Raw genomic sequence first — 27,418 nt, 5'->3', positions numbered from 1 at the left:
GATACTTCATTAAATTTTACAAGCTGCATTACTATTATCCTGTTTTGTGTATAGGCTACTGTTATACCTGGAATGAAATGTTAAACTTTCTGGCTTTGGGGATGCAATATAAAGATAACTTTTCTAAATATTTTAGTTACCACACCAAAATAGAGAAAATCCCCTCTTTTAAGGCATTTATAAAATTATTAGATGAGTTTGGATTTTCCTTTAGGTGTCTTTAAATGCTCATTTGTTAGTAATATATAATGCGTCCTGGATCAGCAGGTATTTTTGAGAATCTACTGTGAACAGTGTAACCTTTTTCTAGTTGTTTTAAAATATAACCACAGTTCTTCCTGTTGTATTTGATCCATTTTAAACTTTACCCCCGTAATGTTCATGTAGAAACTGAATATGTAGTATACTATCAAATGCATATTAAGGTATTTGATTTTCATTGTATCTTTTAAAAACTTAAACTTCATACATTTGCTGTTTTTTAGTAAAATAGATAATAGTACAGTCTTTTCATTGTAGTGATACTCTAGAATTTACTTCCTCCACTTAGTGGATGAGTGTTTGCAAAACTGATTCTTTAATGAAACAGGGATGAAGTTAAAAATATTCTGTATTATAGTAACTACCTCTTGTAGTTTTTATAAATGTAATAACCCATATGTACGTATGTATGTACTTTTTAGAAAGAATCTTCAAGAGGGAGACATAGGGAAAAGGAAGACATAAAAATCACTAAGGAGAGAACTCCAGAAAGTGAAGAAGAAAATGTAGAATGGGAAACTAATAGAGATGGTGAGTTTCAAAACTCTTTTGTTTATATAGTTAGTGTATTGATTGTTCACTTTGTAGGCTTTTCTGTGGGCTTCAAAACACTTTCCAGCCGTGATCTCCCTATTGTTTCAGAATCTAATTGACCTGTATGTCTTACTGAGTTATAAGGCCGGAAATGGCATGTAGCTGAATAAAAGCTAAGAAAGCTGTTCTGTCCAGAACTTACCTGTTCAGCATCATGCTACTTTGAAATTTGTTGCACTTGTAAATATTTAACTTCCCTCAGTATCAAGGTTTAAGAGAATTGACATTTATGTTTATTGTTTTGCATAAAATATTAAAAGTGAGATTTTTAAACCTTAAAGACCTAGGAAGATTATTTCCAAGAAATTGTTGGATTTCATCTTTCAAGAAAGTGATATCAGATGATAACTGGGGGATTAGTTCATGAAATATTAGGAAAATCACTTTTAAGTCATTGTCTTTTAACAAATAAGCATTTATTTTTCACACCATGAGTGTTCTGTCTTCTCTACTTTTGTGATCTAGAAGTTGAGCACTATAGTCTCACACTACAAATACAGAAAGAGGGAACTCACATCTGTAGATACACTAGGCATTTTAATATAATTTATATAATTATTTTAGTTATTCAGCTTTGTTACTCTACTATACTTGACAAAACTAAAGACTTTAAGAATGTAACTTACTTCTTCATCAGATAGCCGAAAACTTAGACCAGGGGATAGAAAATTATAGCTTGTGGGCCAGACACCTATTTTTGCAGTAGAATTTTATTGGAGAATAGCCATGTCCATTGGTTACGTATTTTCTGTGACTGCTTTTGAGCTGTGGTAGATGAGTTGAGTCTCTTGGCGACAGCCAAGAGACTGCAAGCATAAACTATTTACTACAATGTTTAAGAAATATCCCTGAAAACTTATAGACTAATACTTGAAAATTACCTTAAGAGTTCAGTTCAGTTCAGTTGCTCAGTCGTGTCCAATTCTTTGTGACCCCATGAACCACAGTATGCCAGGCCTCCCTGTCCATCACCAACTCCCAGAGTTCACCCAAACCCATGTCCATCGAGTCAGTGATGTCATCCAGCCATCTCATCCTCTGTCATCCCCTTCTCCTCCTGCCCTCAATCTTTCCCAGCATCAGGTTCTTTCCAGTGAGTCATCTCTTCACATCAGGTGGCCAAAGTATTGGCGTTTCAGCTTCAACATCAGTCCGTCCAGTGAACACCCAAGACTGATTTCCTTTAGGATGGACTGGTTGGATCTCCTTGCAGTCCAAGGGACTCTCAAGAGTCTTTTCCAACACCACAGTTCAAAAGCAGCAATTTTTTGGCGCTCAGCTTTCCTCACAGTCCCAACTCTCACGTCCATAGATGACTACTGGAAAAACCGTAGCCTTGACCAGATGGACCTTTGTTGGCAAAGTAATGTCTCTTTTTAATATGCTATCTAGGTTGGTCATTACTTTCCTTCCAAGGAGTAAGCATCTTTTAATTTCATGACTGCAGTCACCATCTGCAGTGATTTTGGAGCCCCCAAAAATGAAGTCTGCCACTGTTTCCACTGTTTACCCATCTGTTTCCCATGAAGTGATGGGACCAGATGCCATGATCTTAGTTTTCTGAATGTTGAGCTTTAGGCCAGCTTTTTCACTCTCCTCTTTCACTTTAATCAAGAGGCTTTTTAGTTCATCTTCACTTTCTGCCATGAGGGTGGTGTCATCTGCATATCTGATATTATTGATATTTCTCCCAGCAAACTTGATTCCAGCTTGTGCTTCTTCCAGCCCAGTGTTTCTCATGATGTACTCTGCATATAAGTTAAATAAGCGGAGTAACAATATTAAAACTCATAGGTTCTGATTATTGTAAATCACTATGGTTTAAAAGTTTCTGTTTGAAGAAATATTGAAGCATAGAATTAGAGAGTGAGACTGAACTCATTTAATATGCTTACCCTGTGCATTTTCAATCTAAATAGCAATTTTAGCTAAACTCTGCAGAAGTTTGGTCTGTATGCGTAGTTCTCAAACATTTCAGTCTCAGGACACTTTTCACTCTTTTTAAGGACCCTGGAGAGCTTTTCTTTTTGTGGATTATCTGCTTCAGTAGTTTCCATTTTAGAAGTTAGGTCTGAGGAAATTTTTAAATTTAAATTTCTTAAACAGTGACAGTAGTAAATCTAGCATACAGTTTTATGGAGAACAGCCATGCTTTGCAAAAGCAAAAATAAAAATTGGAGGAGGTGGCAATATTTTAGATGTTTTTGCAAATCGTTTTAACTTCTTGAAGTAAACTTAACTACCTTAATGAAAGATACCTAGATTTTTGTGTCTGCTTCTGCATTCAGTTTGTTAATGGTATTACATATCATGTGACATCTGGAAAATGCCACTATATACTCTAGAGATTGAGTAAACCAGGCAAATAATGTAGAATTATGGAAATACTTTTGATCTTCTGGAACTCCAGAAATTGTCTTGGAGATCTCAGGGAGTCCTCATACTGCTCTTTGAGACCCACTTGTCTTTAGAAGCTGCTTTAAAAACTTCTAGTTGTTTCCCCTTCCCACTTCCCAAGACTTTTTTTTCCCCCTCACTATCAGTTTTTCTCCCTAGATGAAATCATGCTCCCAGGGCATCATTAACATCTACTTATTAATGATTCCCAATATGTAGAGCTCTTAATTGAGGCATTACCAGTTGGATATCTCTACCTGAGTTCCATATTTTAAAGGCATCAGTTTTCCTACTGGTTTCCCGAAAAGTCTAAGGGTCAGTGTTGAGACTCCTTCCGCTCAACCCAGACACTTAACATAAATCTCAACATTTGTATCTGTTGAGTGTCTTTCAAAACCACCTGTTTCTCTAAATTACTACTACTAATATTCTAGTTCTTAAGATACTTATTTGTTGCCTATAAGTGTGTTTTACAAATAATTCTCTAACCTCATGCGTTGAGGTTAGTCTTGTCTCCTAAATCATTCTCTGCTTGAACCCCAGACTGATCTTCACAAAAGATTTTCTTTTATTAAAGTATAATAGTAACTTTCAGAAGAGTACATGATTCATGTGTACAACTTACTGAATTTTCACCAATAGAACAGGCTTGTATAAGCAGCACACATCAATACATAGAAAATTACTCGTGTCCCATAAGCCCCTTCATACTCCCTTTTCTCAGTCACTACTTTCCCAACCTTTACCTCCTGAGGGTACCTGCTGTCTGATTTTTACCACAATGGGTTACTTTTGTCTGTTTCTGACATCTACATAAATGAAATCTTTTGCATGTACTCTTTCTGTGCTTAGCCAAAACAATATGTTTGTAAGATTTTTGAACATAGTTATAGTTCATTAATTCTTATTAGTATATAGTAGTTCATTGTACAGAGAAGGCCATAGCACCCCACTCCAGTACTCTTGCCTGGAAAATCCCATGGACGGAGGAGCCTGGTAGGCTGCAGTCCATGGGGTCGCTAAGAGTCGGACATGACTGAAGCACAGAGCATGTTCTTTATATAGTCTGAATATGAAATCTCTTAATCAGTATACCTATTATAAATATCTTCTCTCTGTGAGTTAGAGTGAACTTCTAAAAGAATAAATTAGTTCATTTCACTCCCCTATTTAAAATTCTCTGATTTCCCATTGCCTATAGGATCCAGTATAGATTGTTATGTACCTATAAAGCTTTTCATCATCCCCACTTGTTTTATGTATTTCCAGCTCCCATTCCCTAGGTCTTTCTTTTTTGTTTGGTTCTTAAACTGACCATATTTGTTTACCACAAAGACCAATGCAGTAATATAAAAAGCAAAAGCGCCATTGTAGTAGAAGAGAAAATGTATGAACATATTTGGGAAATCTTGGAGGTATGTACATTCTTCTAAAATAAGCATAAAATCCAGAATCCATAAAAGATTTGATTATATAAGGATTTAAAATTTTGTACCTAACTAAACATAGAAGTCATCTATTAAAAATAGATCGCTAAAAGAAAATACTTGACATGTGTCATGTGTAAGCATATAGTAAAAACACTGTATAAACATATAATGAACTTCCACAAATACATAAGAAAAGGAGTTCAGTTGAAAAATGGGCAAAAAATTAAAAAATTGGGTATGTAATGCATAGTGGAAATAGAAATGGCCAGTAAATGCTCAGCTTTACTATAGGGAAATATCAATGAAAATAAAGAGATAACATTCTTCACCCATCATACTGGAAGAAGTGAAAAATACTAATATTATCAAGTGGAAGTTTACTTTGGTAAATCTGTTTCTGAGTATGAAAGCGAAAGTGTGGTCTCTTAGTCATGTCCGACTCTTTATGACCCCATGGACTGTAGCCTGCCAGGCTGCTATGTCCATAGAATTCTCCAGGCAAGAATACTGGATTAGGTTGCCATTCCCTTCTCCAGGGGATCTTCCTGACCCAGGGATCAAACTAAGGTCTCCCACATTGCAGATAGATTCTTTACCGTCTGAGCCACCAGGGAAGCCCCCAAAATTTCTGAGTATAGTTTGGCAATATTATAAAAATATAATATAAATTATATTAACATAAACATTAATATCAAATTCTGAGTATATTTGGCAATATACTACTACTTGGCAATAGTATAGTTTGTCAGGGAAAAAAAATATTGTTTGCCAAACAAACAAGTATAGTTTGGCAAATTAAAAATTATACTTACTCCAGCAAATTTAATTTGAGAAATCTGTTCTGAAAAGAAAATACTTGCACTTGTAAACCAAGGTAGGTGTCACAATGTTCATTGAAGTCTTATTTATAACAGCAAAATATTGAAAACAAACTAACTCTCAGAAGGAAAATGGTTAAATAAACTATGATATATTCATATCATGAAATGTGTTGCAGATGTTAAAATAAAGTTGTTTGACCTTGTGTATGACATGGAGAGATCTTTCTGTGGGGCAGTATAGAAGACTATACATTTAAAGCTTTATTTTTATATCTATTATTAATTGCAATAGATTTCTAAAAGTAAAATTGTCATATTAAAGGATATGAATGTTCTTAAGGTTTTTACTCATGGCTGCCAAATTATTGTCCAGGCTGGATGTATTAGTTTCCATCGCTACCTCCAGAGAATGAACATACCTTTTATCTGTACCTTTGCCAGTACCAAGTATTACCATTAAGGGAAAAAATGACTCTTTAATACATGAAAAAGACTTATTTATCTATTGCCTGCATTTCTTTTTATGAATTGCCTGTTCATGTCCTTTGACCATTTTTCCTTTTAATTAGTAGGAATTCTTTATATATAAAGAATGTCAGTGATGTCCATATTTTTGTCCTTTAAGCAATCAAGTAGGACTCCTTTATCTTTTTTGTTTTTTAGTTCTTCACTTTATTTACCCCAGGTTAAGAAATGATGATCTTAAGTTCTAAAAGTGTGATTTGAGAAGGCTCTTCAGTTTATAAGTGGTCAGTCCCATTGTGGTCAGGTGTTAGGATAGCAGTCAGTGAAATTTCCTTCTCTAGGCCTGTTGACATTAATAACAAAGAGAGAACGGTGCCAGCTGGCTCTGAAAACATCTATATGCATTTGTAATGAAATAGTCTGCACATCACTCTTCCTTGTCTTCCCCTCTTTAACCTTCATATTCTTTTCTTTGAAAGGGTAAATAGAAATAGTACATGGTATCAGATCTGTTGACGAGATGGACAGTTCTAATCTAAGGAACTGCTACAAACCATTTATAATGAAAATGTTATAGATCATTCAGAAATGAGCTCATGTACACATTAGTATTAAAATTACTTTTAGTAATGATATTAATTAAAAAGCAAAACTACAGAAACAGTATTGTACATTTAATGTAACCTTAATACTAATGAGTCTTTAAGAAAAGCAGGGAGATAATGAATCACATCATATTAAAGGTTTTGGTAGCCTTAATACTTAGAATTTGTAGCTGAGTATTTTAATTATATCTTTTAAAACTTCCATCTAACCAAAAAGCCAACCCCCAAACAACCCAAAATGACTTAAAGAAAACCAAGAACCTTAAGACTGGTTTTTCATAAAGAAATTAGCTGTATCAATTTTAATTGTTTATAGATACAGCATGCTGCTGTGCTTTGTCATTCAGTCGTGTGTGACTCTTTGTGACCCCATGGACTGTAGCCCACCAGGTTCCTCTGTCTGTGGGAATTCTCTCGGCAATAATACTGTAGTGGGTTGCCATGCCCTCCTCCAGATAGAAACAGTATATATTTCCTTTATTTTTTAGAAGTGTGTTACTCTTATTAAAGAATCTACCATTTTAATTTGTATAAAAAATAGTTGAAAAAATTGCTATAATATTTGGTTTAGATAACTATAATAGTTTTTGAAAAGTAATGGAATTTTTATTTTAAAGATTCTGACAATGGAGATATTAATTATGATTATGTTCATGAGTTGTCCTTGGAAATGAAGCGTCAAAAGATACAGAGGGAATTAATGAAGCTGGAACAAGAAAACATGGAGAAAAGAGAAGAAATTATTATTAAAAAGGAGGTATGCTATTTATTGAAATATGTTAGTAATTAACATCAACATGGATATTGATTGGAGAACTCATTAACTGCTTGCTACATCTCAAATTGTATTGGGATATTGATACTTCATACATGTTAATCAATTAATCTTCACATTACGCTGTTAGATAAATAGGGCATATTTTTATTATTGAACAGATAAACAAAACTGAGTTTCGGTTGCCTGGAGTCACCAACTAATGTGAAATGGGACTCGAATCTATATACACCTCATTTTTAGGCCCATGCTATCTCTATAGAGTACTTGTTTCTTTTCTAAAGAGTAGAAAGAGATAAAATATATTTGAATATAATTTGTGATTTTTCTGAGGAGATTTTGAAATTTCATAATTTTAGTTTGCTTTATTGATACTAGTGTATATAGCTGTGTGGCAGATATAGAAGGGGCTGGAGAACCTGATGCCCCCGGTGCTGAGCAGAGTTCTGTTTTAGACTGTCTGTGATGAGCTTGGACATCCTGCCCCAGCCATGCCAGCTCCTGTCAGCTCTCTCTGCAATCCTGCTGTCGCTTCCCTGTTAACAGCCATAAGCTCCAAACAAGAGCCTACAAACTGCCTATGGCGTCCCTGGTGGCTCAGATGGTCAAGAGTCTGCCTGCAAGTGCAGGAGACCTGGGTTTAGTCCCTGGATTGGGAAGATCTTCCTGGAGAAGGAAATGGCAACCCACTCCAGGATTCTTGCCTGGAGAATCCCACAGACAGAGGAGCCTGTTGGGCTACAGTCCACGGGGTCACAAAGAGTCAGACATGACTGAGCAACTTCACCTTTACTTTTGATGTTAATGTTGGGGCAGTTAACATATTGGTTAACAGTATAGGTTTAGGAGTCAGGCTGATAGCAATGTGTGGTGGCTGTCATAACACTTAATGTTTTATCTGGAGCTTGTTATTGTTGCTTTGTTGTCTGATTATAGCAACCATGATTGGTATACTTTCTGACTTACTGAATTCTTTTGAAAGGTTTCACCAGAAGTGGTTAGATCAAAGTTGTCTCCATCACCTTCTCTAAGAAAGTCTAGCAAATCTCCAAAGAGAAAATCAAGCCCTAAGTCATCATCGTCAACTAGCAAGAAAGACAGGAAGACAACTGCAGTATCTTCTCCATTGTTGGACCAACAGAGGTCAGTAGGGTGATAAATAGTGCCAGAATGAAATAGCTTTTTCTGACATGATATTCAAAAGAATTACTTAGTAGATTACAAAAGGATACTTTTAATACATTGAACATTTAATATAAGCTTTTTTATTTAAAAAAAAGTATGGAAAGTTTCCACTTAAAAGAAGATTATAGAGAACGATGAAACAAAGATCTGTACCATACCTATATATGCTTCAGAACTTTTTTTCCCTCAGAACTAAGCAGGTGTATTTCCTGCCCTTCCCCCTTGAATTTGTTGTTTATGATACTTGTGCATGTGTGTTTATACTTCCATATTGTATTATCTTACAACATATAATATTTTCATTTATTTAGTCTTAATGTAGATATAGCTTTTCTTCTGTAATTTACTGTTTTACTTGGCTTTTTTGGCAGTTTTTTACATTTACCTATGTTGATATATATAGCCATAGTTCTTTCATATTAATATTCATATATTTACTTTTTTGTTACTGAACATTTAAGTCATTTCCAGGTTTTAGTTATGACAAATTATGCACAGTGAACAACATTCTTCTTGTCTCCTGGTGTATGAAGCAGTATGAATACATTTTTTAGAATTGTTGTAGTAGCCAGTTGAAAGAATAAGGATAGAAACAAATTACATTGAGGGGTTGAAAATAAGGCAGGAGATAGTTTTCCATAAAATGTCATCTGTACTCTTTAAATTTTAAATTTGATTTCAATTAAAGGGCATACACTAATTTATTATTTAAGAACAAGTCTAAACTGAAAACCTTTTCTCGATATTTGACCAGTTGGTAGATGTCTGTATGACCCCACTATGAAATTTATATTTGTTTTCCCTCTAGTTTCTGGAGGCTTTAACCCTGTTCTAGACTTCATTTACTTCTTGCCTAGTTTATTATTAATATATCATCCTACAAACTATATTTACTTTATCTAGTGTCCCATTCGCTCACACATGTAAATGCATTCATTCAGCTGCCGTAACTGTTCACTTTACAAATGTTGTAAGAGATATCTTAAAAGAATAATTCCTATTAATTTATTATGTCATTGAAAAACTCAGTAGCTTTCTATTCTATTGAATGAAATTCAGATTTTTTTAGAGGGGAATTCATATATTGATCTTCTCAGTCTTGTGCATATTTTTGTCCAGTTTTCCTCCTACACTCATCATCTTTAGTCCTTCAATGTCTAGCTCAAATTCTGTCTTTGCATTAAGATTTCTCATTTCTCCTTACTGAACATAATTTCTGCTCCCTTTGTATATCTATCAGATTTTATTTATACCTTTTGCATAATACTAACTGCTATTTCCATTATTATATTTTAGCCGTGGTGTACATGTTTTACAACTTGTATTAAATTTAAGCTTCCTGAAGACTGGCATCTTGATGGTTCACTATTGTATATTTCCATAGCACCTACTCTTCAAAGAGCTTTGCCTTATAATAAGGCACTCTGTAAAGTAGGCTTAATTCTCTCCTTTGCTCCTGGAATTGAGTAAAGGGATATGAAAGAAGTCGAACTACAGAGTGATAAGATTTAACCCATCTGTTCTTTTTCCTTTTAATTAACCAATTATATACATTCCCCTAATTCCATTTATTTCCCCCCAAAACCCAGCATACCAGAAACACTCCTTTTCATTTTCTTATCCTTGTTATTTATGAAATCTTCAGTATTTAATCTCTTCATAAAAAGTTTTGATACCTATTTAATTGGAGGGTTACTTTCATCCTGTTTTTCATGTAGTCTTCTCTAACAGTCTTACTGGTAATTCACTTATCCTTTCAATATTGAGCATGAATTATTGGGGGCTGCCCAGTTGACATTAGTGGTAAAGAACCCACCTGCCAATGCAGGAGACTTAGGAGATGCAGGTTCAATCCCCGGGTTGGGAAGATCTCTGGAGGAGGAAATGGCAACCCAGTGTTCTTGCCTAGAGAATCCCATGGACTGGAGAGCCTAGCAGGCTGCAGTCAGTGGAGTTGCAAAGAGTCAGACATCACTGAAGCAACTTAGCATGCACACATGAATAATTATATTGATTTAACTATTATATTTCTGTATTATGCGATCCTGAGTTTAAGATGCATCATTACTTTAATAATAGACATAGAAGGACCTGGAAAACAGTACATTGAAGATACAAAGAAAACACTAAATTGGATATAGCACTTCTGTAGTCATGCAGTTTACATTGCCTGGAGGGTGTCAGATCATCAACTTATAGTTTTATTGTGGATCATACGATAAACTGAAGACATTCAACAACAAATAATGTTTAGAATTTCAGTTAAAATTCAGTGGAATATTGCAACCAATGCCAGTAAGTAAACCGAGGGGGAAATCAGGTAACCTAACTCCTTGGTTTTACGTGGTTATCATATTGAAGGAACAGAGATAATCACAGACAAATTAAGACTCACACTTCTCCCTGAAAGTTAGCAGTTTTCTGTGACATTTGTTGTGAGAGATAGTCTGATACTAAGCTTTATGCTAAGATGTAAGAATGGCTTAAAATCAATAAATGTTTTATTGCTTCTGTTCATCCCTGTTTCTCAGTTTTCATTAAGAAAATTTTTCTTTATATCAGTAATTTTTTTGTACAAAGATGTCTGAAGTGTGTCAAAAGCTGTTCAAAAGAATTAAGTTTTGGGGAGAGAGAGATCGGCTCTAAAAAGTGATGGAGGTAGATAATTGAACTCTGTGCCACAAATAGGAAGTGAGCTATGTGCCCCTCAAAGGACTATCATTTGACTTAAAAAAATGTTGAAAAATCTTGCTGACTGCAGAGTGCACATGACCAGTTTTGGCTCATTCTGTTGGAAGGCACTTGCAAACTCTATCTGTGACACAACTGTTTCCCAATTATTGAATACGTATATTTTTGAAGGTATTTGAAGAAATTCTGCACTTTATTGAGTGTAGTGTTGTAATCTTGGTTGTTACGATAGCTTACTCCCAGAATGTGGATTTAACACAACCAGAAGTTTATTTCTCACTCAAGTAAGGAATGGTATTTCTGATTAAGAGGTGACTCTCCGATACATGACTTACCTGGTGGCTCAGACGGTAAAAGCGTCTACCTACAATGTGGGAGACCTGGGTTCAATCCCTGGGTTGGGAACATCTGGAGAAGGAAATGGCAACCCACTCCAGTATTCTTGCCTGGAAAATCCCATGGACGGTGGAACCTGGTAGGCTATAGTCCATGGGGTCGCAAAGAGTTGGACACGACTGAGTGACTTTCACTTCTCCTATACATGGATAGAGTAACTAAGCTCCTTCTGACTGTGGCTTCACTTCTCTATATTATTGAGGACCAAAAAATGAAATATGCAAAGCAAAAAAGAGTATTGCACTTATTTAGTTATATAGTTTATAATTACCTGGAATATGAGAGACTTTTTTATTAATTAGGTGTGGAAGTGGTATACATCACTTCCTCTTATGTTCTTTTGGCCAGAACTTGGTCATTTGGTTACATCTGACTTTATAACTGTCTATAGAGTATCATTCAACAGTATGGTCAGGAGAAAAGTTTAGTGAATACCTAGTTAGTCTCTGTCACAGGCAGTAATGTGAAAATACAGTTTGTGTCAAGAATTCCTCTATCATTTTGAAATGATAATGGTTGAAAATGGTTTTTTAGTAATGTTGATATTATCTGTATCAACTATTGATTAGTGTGTCTTTTTTAATTGGAAGACAGTTACTTTACAATGTTTTGGTTTCTGCTATACAACAACTCAATCAGCTGTAAGTATACATGTCCCCTCCCTCTTCCGCTTCGCTCCCCCACCCCCAGTCTGTCTTTTAAATGGAAAAGACATTTATCACTTACCTGTTAAATACATTAAAGGTCTCAGTCATCTCATAAATATGCAGTGAGGTAATGTAGATCTAATAATGGTTCTTGGCAGAAGACAAAGATGAAAAGCAGATCTGGTCATATTTTAATAATTTCTGACTTGCTGAATGGTTTACCCTATCTGTGATAATAAGTAGGGAGAAAGACTAAGGCAAATTTTCTGAATGCCCACTCTGAGTTGCTTTTTTTATCTGTTTTTAGTCTTACCAGCAATTTTGAGGAAGATACTACCTGTTACTTTTTTAGTTAGCTAAGGAATCTTGGGCTAGAGAACTCAAGGTCACAGGTAGTAAGTTCTAGGATTTTGGCTTAGGTCATAATTTATAAATATCAATAGGTAGTGAAATAAGTAGCTAGTGAAAACTTTCCAGATACCGGAAAAGAAAGGACTCCTTTAAAACTCAGTACCAGACTGAACCTTCCATGTTGCAGAAAATAGGAATGAATTGAAACAATAAATTAATTCAGAATTTTAGTATGATTTGAGAGGATATTGCATTGGTCAACTGTTGAGAGCAGTTGATCGTGAAAAAAAGCAGTCTGTGAACAAGGATATTTTGGAATGAAAATGATTTTTCTACTGGAAATAACAGAATAATGAGATTGCCAAATTTAGAATTAAAAGAAAACTTACTGAATTTGAAAACACATTTAAGATACTGGAATGCAAAAGGAGAGATGGGAATAATGAAAGATAATGGAGGAGTGACCTAGGAGATATGCAGTAACTGCATTAAAGCAAACTAGAGAGCCCCAGGTCCTGTGGAGAATTGATGGAATAAGAATAGGAAGAACAATGAGCAAAACACTTAAGGTTTCAGATTGAAGCAGCACACTGAGTTCTGGAAAGGTTAAACAAGAAAACCTAGATTTATCTTGGTGAGATTTTTAATTTCCAAAGAGTAATGTTTTATAAGCACACCAGCAGAAAAGCTGAAAAACCTGCATGGGAAAAGTAATAGACTCTCTTTGGACTTTTCATCCAAAACACTAAACACTGCAAGATATTGTAACAGTAGAGCTCTGAGGGAAAAAGATACCATTCTGAAATGCTCTAGTATTCAGTCAAACAACTGTCGAGGTATGAAGACAATTTGTAATGTGTAAGGGCTCAGAGTTATAGCACTTAGTCAGTTCCAGATAGATTAACGCCATGAAAGACAAAATTCTAGAATTTAAAGTATCATCTCTGTAGTCCTAAGAGTTGGAAAAACATTTAAATGAATGTTTAATATATAAAACAAAGATTTAAATAAATGTTTACTAACAATGCTTAGGGTTTCATTTACACTTGATGTAATTGTTCTTATAATGCTGAAAACATGGAAGCCACCTAGAAACCTTATCAATGTGAAATTGTTTATAAAGAAGTTACAGAGCATATCTATTAGGGGAATTCTGTACAGTCCATAAGAATAATTATAAGAATCCACTTTTTGTTATAGAAATATACCAATACTGTATGTAGTACAAACAATTTTTCAAAAGCATTGCTTTATGACTGTGCATATGGGGGTAGGCAGGGAAGAAAAAAGGAAAAGACATGGGAAAAGTGTGGATGTTTATCCATGGTGTTACTATCGGCTGTCCTTGGGTAATGAATGGAATTGTAGGTGATTTTTACTTTCCTATCTACTTTTTTATAATAAGCTTAAAATTTTTTCAGTTCTTTTTTTTTTAATGACATTTTCTTTCCTAAATCTCTTCCTATTCTACCTCTATCTTTTCTCAGAAATCTACCTTTTAAAATTACATAATAAGCACTGTTAATGAAATAGGTAGTAAGTAAATCTTTGCTCATTTCTCTGGTTTTTTTTTGTTGGGGGGATATTGATTACTAGTATATAAAATAGTAAATGGCAAGTTATTGAAAAGAATGCTAACCATTCTTTAATTGTGCTTTGTTAAAATTAAAAAAAAAAATACTTATTTCACCTTCTAAAAGTCTTTAGACTTCTGACAGCTTTGTGTTAACTTTAGGAATTCAAAAAGCAACCAAAGTAAGAAGAAAGGACCTCGAACTCCTAGCCCACCCCCTCCTATACAGGAAGATATTGCTCTGGGGAAAAAATACAAAGAAAAATATAAAGTGAAAGACAGGATAGAGGAAAAACCAAGAGATGGAAAGGACAGAGGACGAGATTTTGAAAGACAAAGAGAAAAAAGAGACAAGCCAAGGTAAGTAGGATTTTTAATAATCTTACTTTCTTAAAATCCGTAATACTGTTCAGAAGCTTTTAGGCATTACTATCCTGGATTTTTTAGTGTTTTTAAACTCTACCTAATAATTACCATATTGAAGTATGACTACTTCAATAAATGTTAATAACATAACAAATCATTATTATCTAAGAAACATAAAATTTCTAATTTTACCCACTTTTAAATGTTCAGTATTGTTTTATATATGCGTGTGTGTGTGTATATATATATATTTTTTCCACAGTGTCATGAAGCAGATTTCCAAAACTTATAAATCTGAAACTCTGTACCCCTAAAACAACCTATCCCCTACTCCCCAGTAACCACTATTCTGTCTGTTTCTATGAATTTGACTCCTTTAGATACCTCATATAAATGGAATCACTTTGTCTCTTTGTGACTGGCTTATTTTACTTAGCACTAGGTCTTCAAGGTTTACCCATGCTGTGCACATAACAGGATTGCTTTCCTTTTTAAGGGTGAATAATATTCCAGCATCTATATGCCATATTTTGTTTATCCACTTACTTGTCAGTGAACATACAGGCTGCTTCCACCTCTTGGCTATTGTAAATAGTGCTGTTATGAATATGGGTGTGTGAACATCTCTTTAAGACCCTTCTTTCAATTCTTTTGGACATAAACTCAGAAATGAGATTGCCAGATCATATGTGGTTTCATTTCATTTTTAAATTTTGGAGAAACTTTGATACTGTTTTTCATACCAGCTGCACCACTTGCAGTCCCATTAAGAGTGTTAAAAGAGTTTGAGTTTCTTCACATTCTCATCAACACTTATTGTTTTCTGTGTTTTGGATAGCAGTCATCCTGACTGGTGTGAGATGATACTGTGATTTTGATTTGTATTTTGCTAATAACTGGTGATATGGAGCATCTTTTCATTGGTTTCCAGCCGCTTGTATGTCATCTTTGGAGTGATGTCTGTTTAAAGTCCTTTATGCATTTTTAAATTGAGTTAATTTGATTTTCTTGTTGAATTATAGAAATCCATTATATATTCTGGATGTTAACTCCTTATCATGATTTACATGATATTTTACATGTAAAAATACATGATTTACAGGTATTTTCTCCCTTTTCATAGGTGGCCTATTCATTCTCTTGGTGGTGTTTTTTTGATGCACAGAAGTTGTTAAAGTATGATGTGTCCTATTTGTTGATTTTGGTTTTGTTGCCTGTGCTTTTGGTATCAGAGCTAAGACATCATTGCCAACTCCAGTGTCATAAACACTTTCCTCTATGTTTTCTTGTAGGAGTTTTATAGTTTTAGACCTTACATCTAAATCTTTAATACCTTTTAAGTTAATTTTTTGTATATGGTGTAAGATAAGGTTCTCACTCCATTTTTTGTGTGTAGAAAACCACACCTCCCAGCACTGTTTTTTGAAGGAACTTTTCCTTCCCTCATTTAGTGTTTTTGGTGCCCTTGAAGATCATTTGACCGTGTATCTGGAACTCATATATGGAACAAATGTATCTCACTCATTTAGGTGAATGTTTGTTTTTTTTTCCTGTTCCCACTTGTGATGTGAAAGAACCAGAATGATTCTGTCAGCTCTTGCTAGGATCTCGCAACATTATGTCTTAGTGGAGCAATAAGAATTGGTTAACTGGAACATCCATAATTCTTGAATATTCTTTCCTAAAATATACTGTCTATCTTTCTCAATCTGATAGGTTTGTTTTTGAAAATGACATGTAAATTGGTTATAAATCATGTTAAATGTTCTTGCTGAAGTCTTCATTCTTCTCTAATGGTTCTTAGTGATCTTATTTTGTTATTTTGACCCAGAAATCTGTGAGAGGTGATTCTTATGTCCCTGAGGAGTTTGCCATTGAAATGGTTAAGACACTTTGTATTATGAGGAATTGAAGAATCGAAGTTTGATTCTTTGTTTTCCATTTTTTTCTCCCTGATCGTTTCTATCAGAAGTAATAAGGTATACCTAGGAGTCACCTGTTGCTCTCTGAACTTGGTTTATTTCTTCTGTGTAAGGAAACTAAGCCGCAGATAACTGAAGGACTGCATGGGTTGCCCTCTTGGCACTGGAGTCCTAAAGCCTGAAACCCCTAAAGGGGTCCAGTTTAACTTTGATGTTTGACAAGGTTGAAAGGGGCCACTTTAAGTTAGGAGAAACTGATTTGATTTGTAGGTTTTTGTTTATTTTTAAGGCAGATTTTTTAACTTATCTCCATTCAGTTCAGCTCAGTTGTGTCCAAATCTTTGTGAACCCATGAACTGTAGCATGTCAGGCTTCCCTGTCCATCACCAATTCCCGAAGCTTGCTCAAACTCATGTCCATCCAGTTGGTAATGCCTTCTAACCATCTCATCCTCTGTCATCCCCTTCTCCTACTGCATTCAATCTTTCCCAGCATCAGGGTCTTTTCCAATAAGTCAGTTCTTTACATTGGGTGGCCAAACTCCAAACATTGGAGTTTCAACTTCAGCATTAGTCCTTCCAATGAGTATTCAGTACTGATTTCTTTAGGATGTTCTGGCTGGATCTCCTTGCAGTTCAAGGGACCCTGAAGAGTCTTCTCCAACACCACAGTTCAAAAGCATCAATTCTCCAGTGCTCAGCTTTCTTTATAGTCCAACTCTCACATCCAGACATGACTACTGGAAAAACCATAGCTTTGACTAGATAGACCTTTGTCAGCAAAGTAATGTCTGCTTTGTAATATGCTGTCTAGGTTGGCCATAGCTTTTCTTCCAAGGAGCAAGAGTCTTTTAATTTCATGGCTGCAGTCACCACCATCTGATTTTGAAGCCCCCAAAAATTAACTGTTTCCATTGTTTGCCATGAAGTGATGGAACTGGATGCCATGACCTTAATTTTCTGAACATTGAGTTTTAAGCCAACTTTTCACTCTCCTCTTTCACTTTCATAAGGAATTAATTAATCTAAAGCCAAACTGTGTATTTAAGAATCTTTGTCTTTGCTTTCAGATTCTAGGATATATGGTGAAAGGTTAGTATCTAAATTCCTTTTGGAGAAAATTGTACTTCAAAATTAATTTTGTTGTTATAATGGGCTTATTGGGAGTTTTTTGGTTATCAGAGTGTGCTGGGCTTAAGTGAAAGTATGCTGATACATTTATTCATTCAGTTGTTACTGACTTCCTAGTGTGTGGGGGGCACTGTTTTAAAAGATACTGATGCAGCAGGGAGCTAAATGTTGGCCAAAGCTTTGTTACTACAGGTGGAAGTAATATAGTAATCATGTGTGTGTAAAGTAACATCTTTGCACATGTAGGTTTTTTGTTTTTTGTTTTCCTTTCAAGTGAAGGAGACTTACTAGGCCTGTTGGATTTAGGGGATCACTTACATTTCTTAAAGGGTGGTCCAAATGTATGTGCGCACTCATGAGACAGATGATGCCACAAAGCCACATGATTCTATGCCTTTTAGGTCCTTCTCCCTGTCTTCTGTGTCTCAGTTAGTTCTTCAACTTTCTATATCAGGGGTGACCAACCTGGATTTTAGGGTCTGATTTGTGAGTTAGAATTTGCCTGTGTGTGTTTTGGTGAGGGGGAGTATGTCCATAGCCTTCGAAAAGTTTTTTTAGAATTACGAATCATTCTTTAGGCCTTTGCCACTAATCTGGCATTGAGAATTCAAGTGCTTTCCTCCGAAATCTTCATTGTCCATGTCAATCTTGTTAAGAATATACTCTGTTCCCAGAATATTTTGTTAATTTGAGTCACACTAAATTCTGTCATGTAGTTGTTTTTGAAGCAAATAATGTCCAGGCCACTGTTCTGTATCAGTGTCATCCAATTTGACTGGTAGACTTTATTCAACAGAGATTTATTTATGCAATATTGATCAAAAACTGAATACCACTTGTTTATCCGAGGGGAATAAAAAAGCCTTATGAATTTATTACTCTGCTTTTAGAGAATATAGCAATTTCCCATAGTATTTTTTAAAATAAACTTTCTGTGATCTGTTCTATACAGAAAATAGCAAAATCTTGATTACTTGGAACCTAACTAAGTCATTTTTATTCTGTAATTTATTTTAGAAGAGGTGTAGCTCACAGGAAAATTAAGTTTGAGTTAGTTATTTAACCAGGAAATCACTTGCTAAGGGAATATTTTGTATCATTATTTCTAACCTACTGTATCTAGATAATCCTTAACTGGATATTTTCAGTGGACTTGTAATATCATCTTTATCAATGAAAATATTCTATATACTTTGCTGAATCTTAAATGTGAGGCAGTATATTAGTGTAGTTTAAGAACAAGGGATTAAGCAAACACAAAAACTTTATGGATAGTACTTAACCAGAAAAGTTAGCTAACTATTGCATATAGTTTATTCAGATGGTTAAATATAGTTTATGATGGTTAATATGCTTTAATCAGAATACTAGGTTGCAGAATTTTTTGGTTTAATAAGATAATGTTAAGAGCATAGTAAGTTATATTTTTTAAAAATCACTTTATTGTAATTACCTGAATATGTCTTGATAGGAATATAAATACCTGCATGAGTCTTACCCATATATTTTAAAGATAGGTGTGATCATTCAGAACTTGTTGGCTGACATCACCTTAGTAAAATAAACAGCTTACCACCAAATTGATGGTCTTATTTTCGTTCAGTGATTGTGCGTATCTGAATAATTAAAAACCGAATGGTTCAGACCTTTGACAAAGACTGTTACATATTGGATTAATTCTTTGATTTATTCAGTATCTACCGTTCATAGTGTGAACTGGTGCATCTTATTCTGTGGCCATTAAGGACAGGTCAGGGAGGAATCCATGGGTGCACTCAATAAACATTTCTATAGACTGAACTGATAGGTTTCTTGAGTAAGTGTATACTAATGTTACTCAGTTATATAGAGAAGATGGAAAAATGTTACAGTAACATTATTATGGAGCATTTCACACACATAAAAGTAGACAGTAGTATAATGATCCTCATATCCATAGTTTCATTTGTATCCCTGTCTACTTACCCACTCCAGTGCTATTTTGAAGCAAACCCCAGACATCTTCCTGGAGAAGGAAATGGCAACCCACTCCAGTATTCTTGCCTGGAGAATCCCATGAACAGAGGAGCCTGGCAGGCTACAGTACACAGGGTCACAAGAGTCAGACACGAATTAGTGACTAAACCAAACCAACAGACATCTTCAGTTCAGTTTAGTCGCTCAGTCATGTCCGACTCTTTGTAACCCTGTGGACAGCAGCACACCAGGCCTCCGTATCCATCACCAACTCCCAGAGCTTGCTCAAAGTCATGTCCATTGAGTCAGTGATGCCATCCAACCATCTCATCCTCTGTCGTTCCCTTCTTCTCCTACCTTCAATCTTTCCCAGCATCAGGGTCTTCTCCAGTGAGTTAGTTCTTTGCATCAGGTGGCCAAAGTACTGGAGCTTCAGCTTCAGCATCAGCCCTTCCAATAAGTATTCAGATTTGATTTCCTCTAGGATTGACTGGTTTGATCTCCTTGCAGTCCAAGGGACTCGCAAGAGTCTTCTCCAACACCACAGTTCAAAAGCATCAATTCTTCGGTGCTCAGCTTACTTTATAGTCCAACTCTCACAACCATACATGACTACTGGAAAAACCATAGCTTTGTCTAGACAGACCTTTGTTGGCAAAATAATGTCTCTGCTTTTTAATATGCTGTCTAGGTTGGTCATAACTTTTCTTCCAAGGAGCATGTGTCTTTTAATTTCATGGCTGCAGTCACCATCTGCAGTGATTTTGGAGCCCAAGAGAATAAAGTCTGTCACTGTTTCCATTGTTTCCCCATCTATCTGCCATGAAGTGATGGGACCAGATGCCATGATCTTTAGTTTTCAGAATATTGTGTTTTAAGCCAACTTTTTCACTCTCCTCTTTCACTTTCATCAAGAGGCTCTGTAGTTCCTCTTCACTTTATACCATAAGGGTGGTGTCATCTGCATATCTGAGGTTATTGAAATTTCTCCCAGCAATCTTGATTCCAGCTTGTGCTTCTTCCAGCCCAGTGTTTCTCATGATGTACTCTGCATATAAGTTAAATAAGCAGGGTGACAATATACAGCCTTAACGTACTCCTTTTCCAATTTGGAAATAGTCTGTTGTTCCATGTCCAGTTCTGACTGTTGCTTTCTGACCTGAATACAGATTTCTCAGGAGGCAGGTCAGGTGGTCTGGTATTCCCATCTCTTTGAGAATTTTCCAGAGTTTGTTGTGGTCCACACAGTCAAAGGCTTTGGCATAGTCAATAAAGCAGAAGTAGATGGTTTTCCTGGAACTCTCTTGCTTTTTTGATGATCCAGACATCTTACTTTATTTTATTTGCATATATTTTAGTATATATCTCCAAAAGAGAAAGATACTTAAAAATATACAGTCACTGTACACACACACACGCAGTCACCAGAAATATAACTGAATCACTTTGCTGTACACCAGAAACTCACACAATATTGTAAATCAACCATACTCAAAAAAAAAGCCAGTATCACCTCTAAAAGGAAAAAAGGAATGTAATATAATTTTAAAATTCAAACTTTAAAATCAGTGGTGAATTTGTAATATCTTTATAATATCTTCCCAGTTAGTGGACTTTAGCACAAATCATATCATGAAGGATATGCAAACCTTTTAATAGTAATATGGAACCTTTGTATTCAGGTTGGGAACTGGTTGTCTGAGGTATTGTCTTTTTTTCTGCAGTTAATTGAGCCTTGTCTGTAGACATAAAATGTATTTTTAGGTGAATAATAATTTAGGCTAGGGATATAAAATGAAGACACTTAAATAAATATAGCTGAACATAGTTATATGCTAAATTCATAATTGTTGTTTACTCACTAAGTTATAGCTGACTCTTGTAATTCCATGGACTGTCGCCTGCCAGGCTCTTGTGTCCATGGGATTTTTTAGCCAAGAACACTGGAGTGAGTTGCCATTTCCTTTTCAGGGGATCTTCCCGACCCAGAATTTGGACCTGTGTCTTCTGTGTCTTGTGCATTGGCAGGCAGATTGTTTACAACTGCACCACTGGGAAGCCCCTATTCATGGTAGCCTTGTGTTAAAATGAAATTATTTTATAAATATCAAAATAACTGCATTGGGGGCAAAATCTTTTATATTTAGTCCAGTTGATCAAGGCTTGGGCTCTCTTTTATAGGCGTGATATTGAGAAAATTTGTTGAACCAAAGGAGAAGCTTGTATTTTGCAGCCAAAATCTAGAGTAGTATTTACGTTCCTAAAAATTGTGCTCTCAACCCTTTATCTGTCATTTTTAGAGACTAAAGAAGTTTCTCGGGGAGGTTTTCAGGAACGGTAAGTAGTTGCAGAGTTTAGCCCTATTTAATAATTGGTCCAATCAGAAATGCATAAAATAGCATATAGAGGCCAAAAATTCAATCCAGTAAATATGTGGGACTGTGTTGTATGTAGTGAGATTAATGAAGTAATAGATAACCAGCCACACTGAAATCTATTGCTGGCTGTGGTTCAGTGCTGTCTGGTGGTAATTTTTTTTTTTTTACTGACAGTTAAATGACCTGTCATTGGATAGAACTTCCAAGAGAGTGTCAGGGATTTCAAGAATCTCCCTAATTTGAAATACAGTTTGTTGGTCTGAGCTGAAAACACTGTGGGTCTGAGAAGTTGCTCTAGGGACTTGAAAACTGTTCTTTACCTCTCTCCCCGCCCCAGGCTGGATTGCCTGTTGTTTCTTGGCAGGGGCTGATCCTCTGTCTCTTCACCACCCCATCCTATTTCAGGAGAAAGGGATAATTTTAACTTGATGCACCAAGTAGAAGATAGGAGCCAGTTGTCTTAAATTTGTGTTATGCTGGTGTGCATTGTTTCTGGGCTTTATTGCATTTTAACTACCAGCTCTCTTACTCTTCAGTTCAGTTTAGTTGCTCAGTTGTATCCGACTCTTTGCGACCATGGGCTACAGAATCCCACGTCTCCCTGTCCATCACCAACTCCTGGAGGATACCCAAACTCACGTCTATTGAGTCGGTGATGCCATCCAGCCATCTCATCCTCTGTCGTCCCCTTCTCCGCCTGCCCTCAATCTCTCCCAGCATCAGGATCTTTTCAAAAGAGTCAGCTCTTCACATCAGGTGGCCAAAGTTTTGGAGTTTCAGCTTCAGCATCAGCCCTTCCAGTGAACACTCAGGACTGATCTCCTGTAGGATGGATTGGTTGGATCTCCTTGGAGTCCAAGAGCTTGGAAAAAATCTCTTCATGTGCCAGGGATGCTGGATATTGGTTTCTTCTGACTTTTGATCACAGTGATGAGTACAATTTTTAGTTCACTCTAGTCATGTAAGTCTCTTGAACCAGATTCTGAAAAATCACTTTATTTAAATGGCACGTAATTCTGGGCTTGGATATGGTTGAAGGATGTGCTGATAATAAGTCTTAAGATTCTTCTTTATTTTTTAATTGAGGTTTTTGAAATAATTCATTTCTACATAAATACAAAAATGAAATTGAACCACAGTTATTAGTACTTGGACAGAGGAGCCTGGCAGGCTGTAGTCCATGGGGTTGCAAAGAGTCAGACGCAACTGAGCGACTAAGCACATACTCTACAAAAATGTTGAATCACTATGTTGTTCACCTGAAACTTACAGTAAAGAAGGCTCCTCTGTCCATGGAATTTTCCAGGCAAGAACACTGGAGTGGCTTGCCATTTCCTTCTCCAGGGGATTTTCCCAACCCAGAGATCGAACCGAGGTCTTCTCCCACATTGCAGGCAGATTCTTCACCATCTGTGTCACCAGGGAAGCCCCTATTTATATAGAGTCCATTTAGAGCTATTATAAAATATTGGCTATATTCCCTGTGCTGTACAATAAATCCTTGTGGCTTATCTTATACCTAGTAGTGACTTACTTTTTAAAATAAGTTTCTTACGTAAACAATAAAGCCTAAATATTTCTCTGTGTGAAATGTGTACCATTTTGTGTTCTATTTTACCCCTGAAAGGAGAGTTGATTTTGATAGTGTCCATAGTTCATTTAGTGTTTTTTAAGTGTGCTTTTTGCATGATGATTTTAAAGGTTGGGTTATGACTTTTAGCTATAATAGCTTACAGTGAACAATGTCAGATTTGTGATCTCCGAAGAAGATTGAGACCAGGGACCAGGCTTGATCACTTAAGAGCTTTTGTGTAGCAGAGTTTTATTAAAGTGAAAAAGGGACAGAGAAAGCTTCCGACACAGACATCAGAGGGGGATGGACAGTGCCCTCCTGCTAGTCTTAGCAAAGGGAGCTATATACTTTTGTAATTGGTTGTTACAGTAAATCAAAAGAACGTCTCAAGGTTGTAAAGGCCTTACCAGACCCACTCCCATAATATACATTTTAAGATAACAGGATTAGATCTAACAATAGAAAGATTTTACAAGACCCATTCCCACAATATACATTTTAAGATGACAGGATTAGTCAGAAGGTTCTCAAGAAGGAGAAGCATCCTCAAGCAGGTTACATTCAGTTCAGTTCAGTCGCTCAGTCCTGTCTGACTCTTTGCGATTCCATGGACTGTAGCACGCCAGGCTTCCCTGTCCATTACCAATTTCCGACCTTGCTCAAACTCTTGTCCATTGAATCGGTGATACATTGTTGTTGTATAATCCCTAGTACAGAGTTTAAGCTGAGTTGTTTGTGTGTAATCATCAGTTCTGGGCTTAAAGAAAAAAATATGTGTCCTTTTCTCCTCCAGAGCCCCAGACTCCTTTCTCCTCCTCCTCCTCCTCCTCCTCCTCCTCCGGGACCCTGGACTTCTTATCAACCTACCTAAGAATTGATTCTCTGTTATATTATCTAAGTATATTTTCATATTTGAGAAATAGAAACCATTTATTGAGAAAAATTGGTGTTACAAATTTTAAGAAAGTCTGGAGTAAACATACCAGTTTGTAGGTGGAATTACTTGCATCTCAAATGAAAGGAACTTTCATTTTAAATTGCATAAATTTTCACATCTTTTCCTCAAGTATACCCTGAATGTTCTCATTCCATGTTGTGTTGTAATTATAGCAGCATTAAAAAGCTTTTGAATGGAATCAACTCAAGCTAAAGATTAGCTTTCCTTGTGTTTTATAAATCACAGTGTACTTGCTGACAGTCTACAGTTCTCTGTTTTAAGGTTCTGAGGCTTCTGTTTGTGCAATAAGCTTTCCTTTGTTCTTTATTTGAGTGTCAAATGTCACCTATTTATTCCCTTCTAATAGGAATCATTCAGTTTTAGAGTATACTCAGTTCAGTTCAGTTCAGTTGCTCAGTCATGTTCAGCTCTTTGAGACCCCCATGGAATGTAACACGCCAGGCCTCCCTGTCCGTCACCCACTTGCTTGCTCAAACTCATGTCCATCCAGTTGGTGATGCCATGCAACCATTTCATCATCTGTCATCGCCTTCTCCTCCTGCCTTCAGTCTTTCCCAGCATCAGAGTCTTTTCCAATGAGTCAGTTCTTAACATCAGATGACCAAAGTATTGGAGTTTCAGCCTCAGCATCAGTCCTTCCAGTGATTATTCGGGACTGATTTCTTTCAGAGTGGACTGGTTGGATCTCCATGCAGTCCAAGGGACTCTCAAGAGTTTTCTCCAACACCACAGTTCAAAAGAATCAATTCTTCAGTGCTCAGCTTTCTTTATAGTCTAACTCTCACATCCATACATGACTACTGGAAAAATCATACGTTTGACTAGACAGACCTTTGTTGGCAAAGTAATGTCTCTGCTTTGTAATACACTGTCTAGGTTGGTCATAGCTTTTCTTCCAAGGAGCAAGCATCTTTCAATTTCATGGCTGCAGTCACCATCTGCAATGATTTTGGAGTCCAAGAAAATGAAATCTGTCACTATTTCCATTGTTTCCCCAGCTGTTTACCATAAAATGATAGAACCGGATGCCATGCTCTTAGTTTTCTGAATGTTGAGCTTTAAGCCAAGTTTTTCACTGTCCTCTTTGACCTTCATCAAGAGGCTCTTTAGTTCTTCTTTGCTTTCTGCCGTAAGGGTGGTATCATCTGCATGTCTGAGGTTATTGATATTTCTCCCAGCAATCTTGATTCCAGCTTGTGCTTCATTCCAGCCCAGCATTTCGCATGATGTACTCTGCATATAAGTTAAGTAAGCAAGGTGACAGTATACAGCCTTGACGTACTCCTTTCCCATTTTGGAACCAGTCCAGTCTGGTTCTAAGTGTTGCTTCTTGACCTGCATACAGATTTCTCAGGAGGCAGGTCAGGTGGTCTGGTATTCCCATCTCTTTCAGAATTTTCCACATTTTATTGTGATCCACACAGTCAAAGGTTTTGGCATAGTCAATAAACCAGAAGTAGATGTTTTTCTGTAACTCTCTTGCTTTTTCAATGATCCAGTGGATGTTGGCAATTTGAGCTCTGGTTCCTCTGTCTTTTCTAAAACCAGCTTGAACATCTGGAAGTTCACAGATCATCTCCTGGCTTGGAGAATTTTGAGCATTACTTTGCTACCGTGTGAGATGAGTCCAATTGTGCAGTAGTTTGAGCATTCTCTGGCATTGCCTTTCTTTGGGATTGGAATGAAAACTGACCTTTTCCAGTCCTGTGGCCACTGCTGAGCTTTCCAAATTTGCTGGCATATTGAGTGCAACACTTTCACAGCATCATCTTTTAGGATTTGAAATAGCTCAACTGGAATTCCATCACCTCCACTAGCTTTGTTTGTAGTGATATTTCCTAAGGCCCTCTTGACTTCACATTCCAGAATGTCTGGCTCTAGGTGAGTGATCACACCATCGTGGTTGTCTGGGTCTTGAGGATCTTTTTTGTATAGTTCTTCTGAGTATTCTTGCCACATCTTGTTTATATCTTCTGCTTCTGTTAGGTCTATACCATTTCTGTCCTTTATTGTGCCCATCTTTGCACGAAATGTTCCCTTGGTATCTCTACTTTTGTTGAAGAGATCTCTAGTTTTTCCCATTCTATTGTTTTCCTCTGTTTCTTTGCATTGATCACCAAGGAAGGCTGTCCTTCCATCTCTCCTTGCTTTCTTTGGAACTCTGTATTCAAATGGGTATATCTTTCCTTTCCTCCTTTGCCTTCAGCTTCTCTTTTTTTCTCAGCTATTTGTAAGGCCTCTTCAGACAACCATTTTGTCTTTTTGCATTTCTTTTTCTTGGGGATGGTCTTGATCACTGCCTCCTGTACAGTGGCATGAACCTCCATCCATAGTTCTTCAGGCATTAGAGTGTACTAGTTAATGTGAAATGTATTTTACTGCATCTCTGCAATATTCTAGAAGCCTAATTGCTAACAGTTTTGGTCAGATTTCAAGACAGTTTTATTACCTAGAGTCACCTCTTTTTTTGTATATGCAGAATGAACATAGGTGTGGGACCAGTTAGGCTTATATCTATAATTTGACTCATCTTGTTTTGATAACAGATCCTCTCTCTCTTTTCACTATTTTTCAGTCTTCAGACTTTAAAAAAAAAAAAATAGCAATAGAAAAAAATGTAAAACTGCTGTGATACTTAGCAACATTGGGCTGTTATTACATAATATCATAGACTGGGTAACTTAAACAACAGGCATTTATTTCTCACAGACCTGGTTTCTGGGTAGTCCAAGGTCAAGGTGCTTGCAGATCTGGTTCCTGGTGAGGGCCTTCTTCCTGGTTTGCACATGGCTGTCTTCTCACTGTGTCCTCACTTACAGGGGAGCAAGAACTCTATAGTCTTTTCCTCCTCTTATGTGGACACTATCTCATTATGGGAGCCCCGCCCTCAGGACTTCATTTAAACCTAATTATTCCCAAAGGCCCTGCCTCCAAATAGCATCAC

General features: G+C 36.3%; 1 protein-coding gene across 10 annotated transcripts in view; it reads left to right on the top strand.

Moving 5' to 3' along the window:
* ZC3H13 (zinc finger CCCH-type containing 13) overlaps positions 1-27,418 on the top strand; it is a 93,786-nt gene that overhangs the window by 30,286 nt on the left and 36,082 nt on the right. For 9 of the 10 annotated variants that reach the window (XM_070471211.1, XM_070471215.1, XM_070471214.1 and 6 more), the window contains exons 5-8: positions 684-792; positions 7,191-7,330; positions 8,331-8,491; positions 14,354-14,551. In XM_070471211.1, coding sequence (XP_070327312.1) covers positions 684-792; positions 7,191-7,330; positions 8,331-8,491; positions 14,354-14,551 — 608 coding nt within the window. Of the gene's footprint in view, positions 1-683; positions 793-7,168; positions 7,331-8,330; positions 8,492-14,353; positions 14,552-27,418 lie in introns of those variants that run through there. The other variant, XM_070471217.1, reaches the window with a different exon arrangement.

This window comes from Odocoileus virginianus, chromosome 8 (assembly GCF_023699985.2).
Source record: "Odocoileus virginianus isolate 20LAN1187 ecotype Illinois chromosome 8, Ovbor_1.2, whole genome shotgun sequence".
Taxonomy (NCBI): domain Eukaryota; kingdom Metazoa; phylum Chordata; class Mammalia; order Artiodactyla; family Cervidae; genus Odocoileus; species Odocoileus virginianus.
Note: the sequence above shows the minus strand (reverse complement) of the source record. Positions and strands in the feature narration are given on the sequence as shown.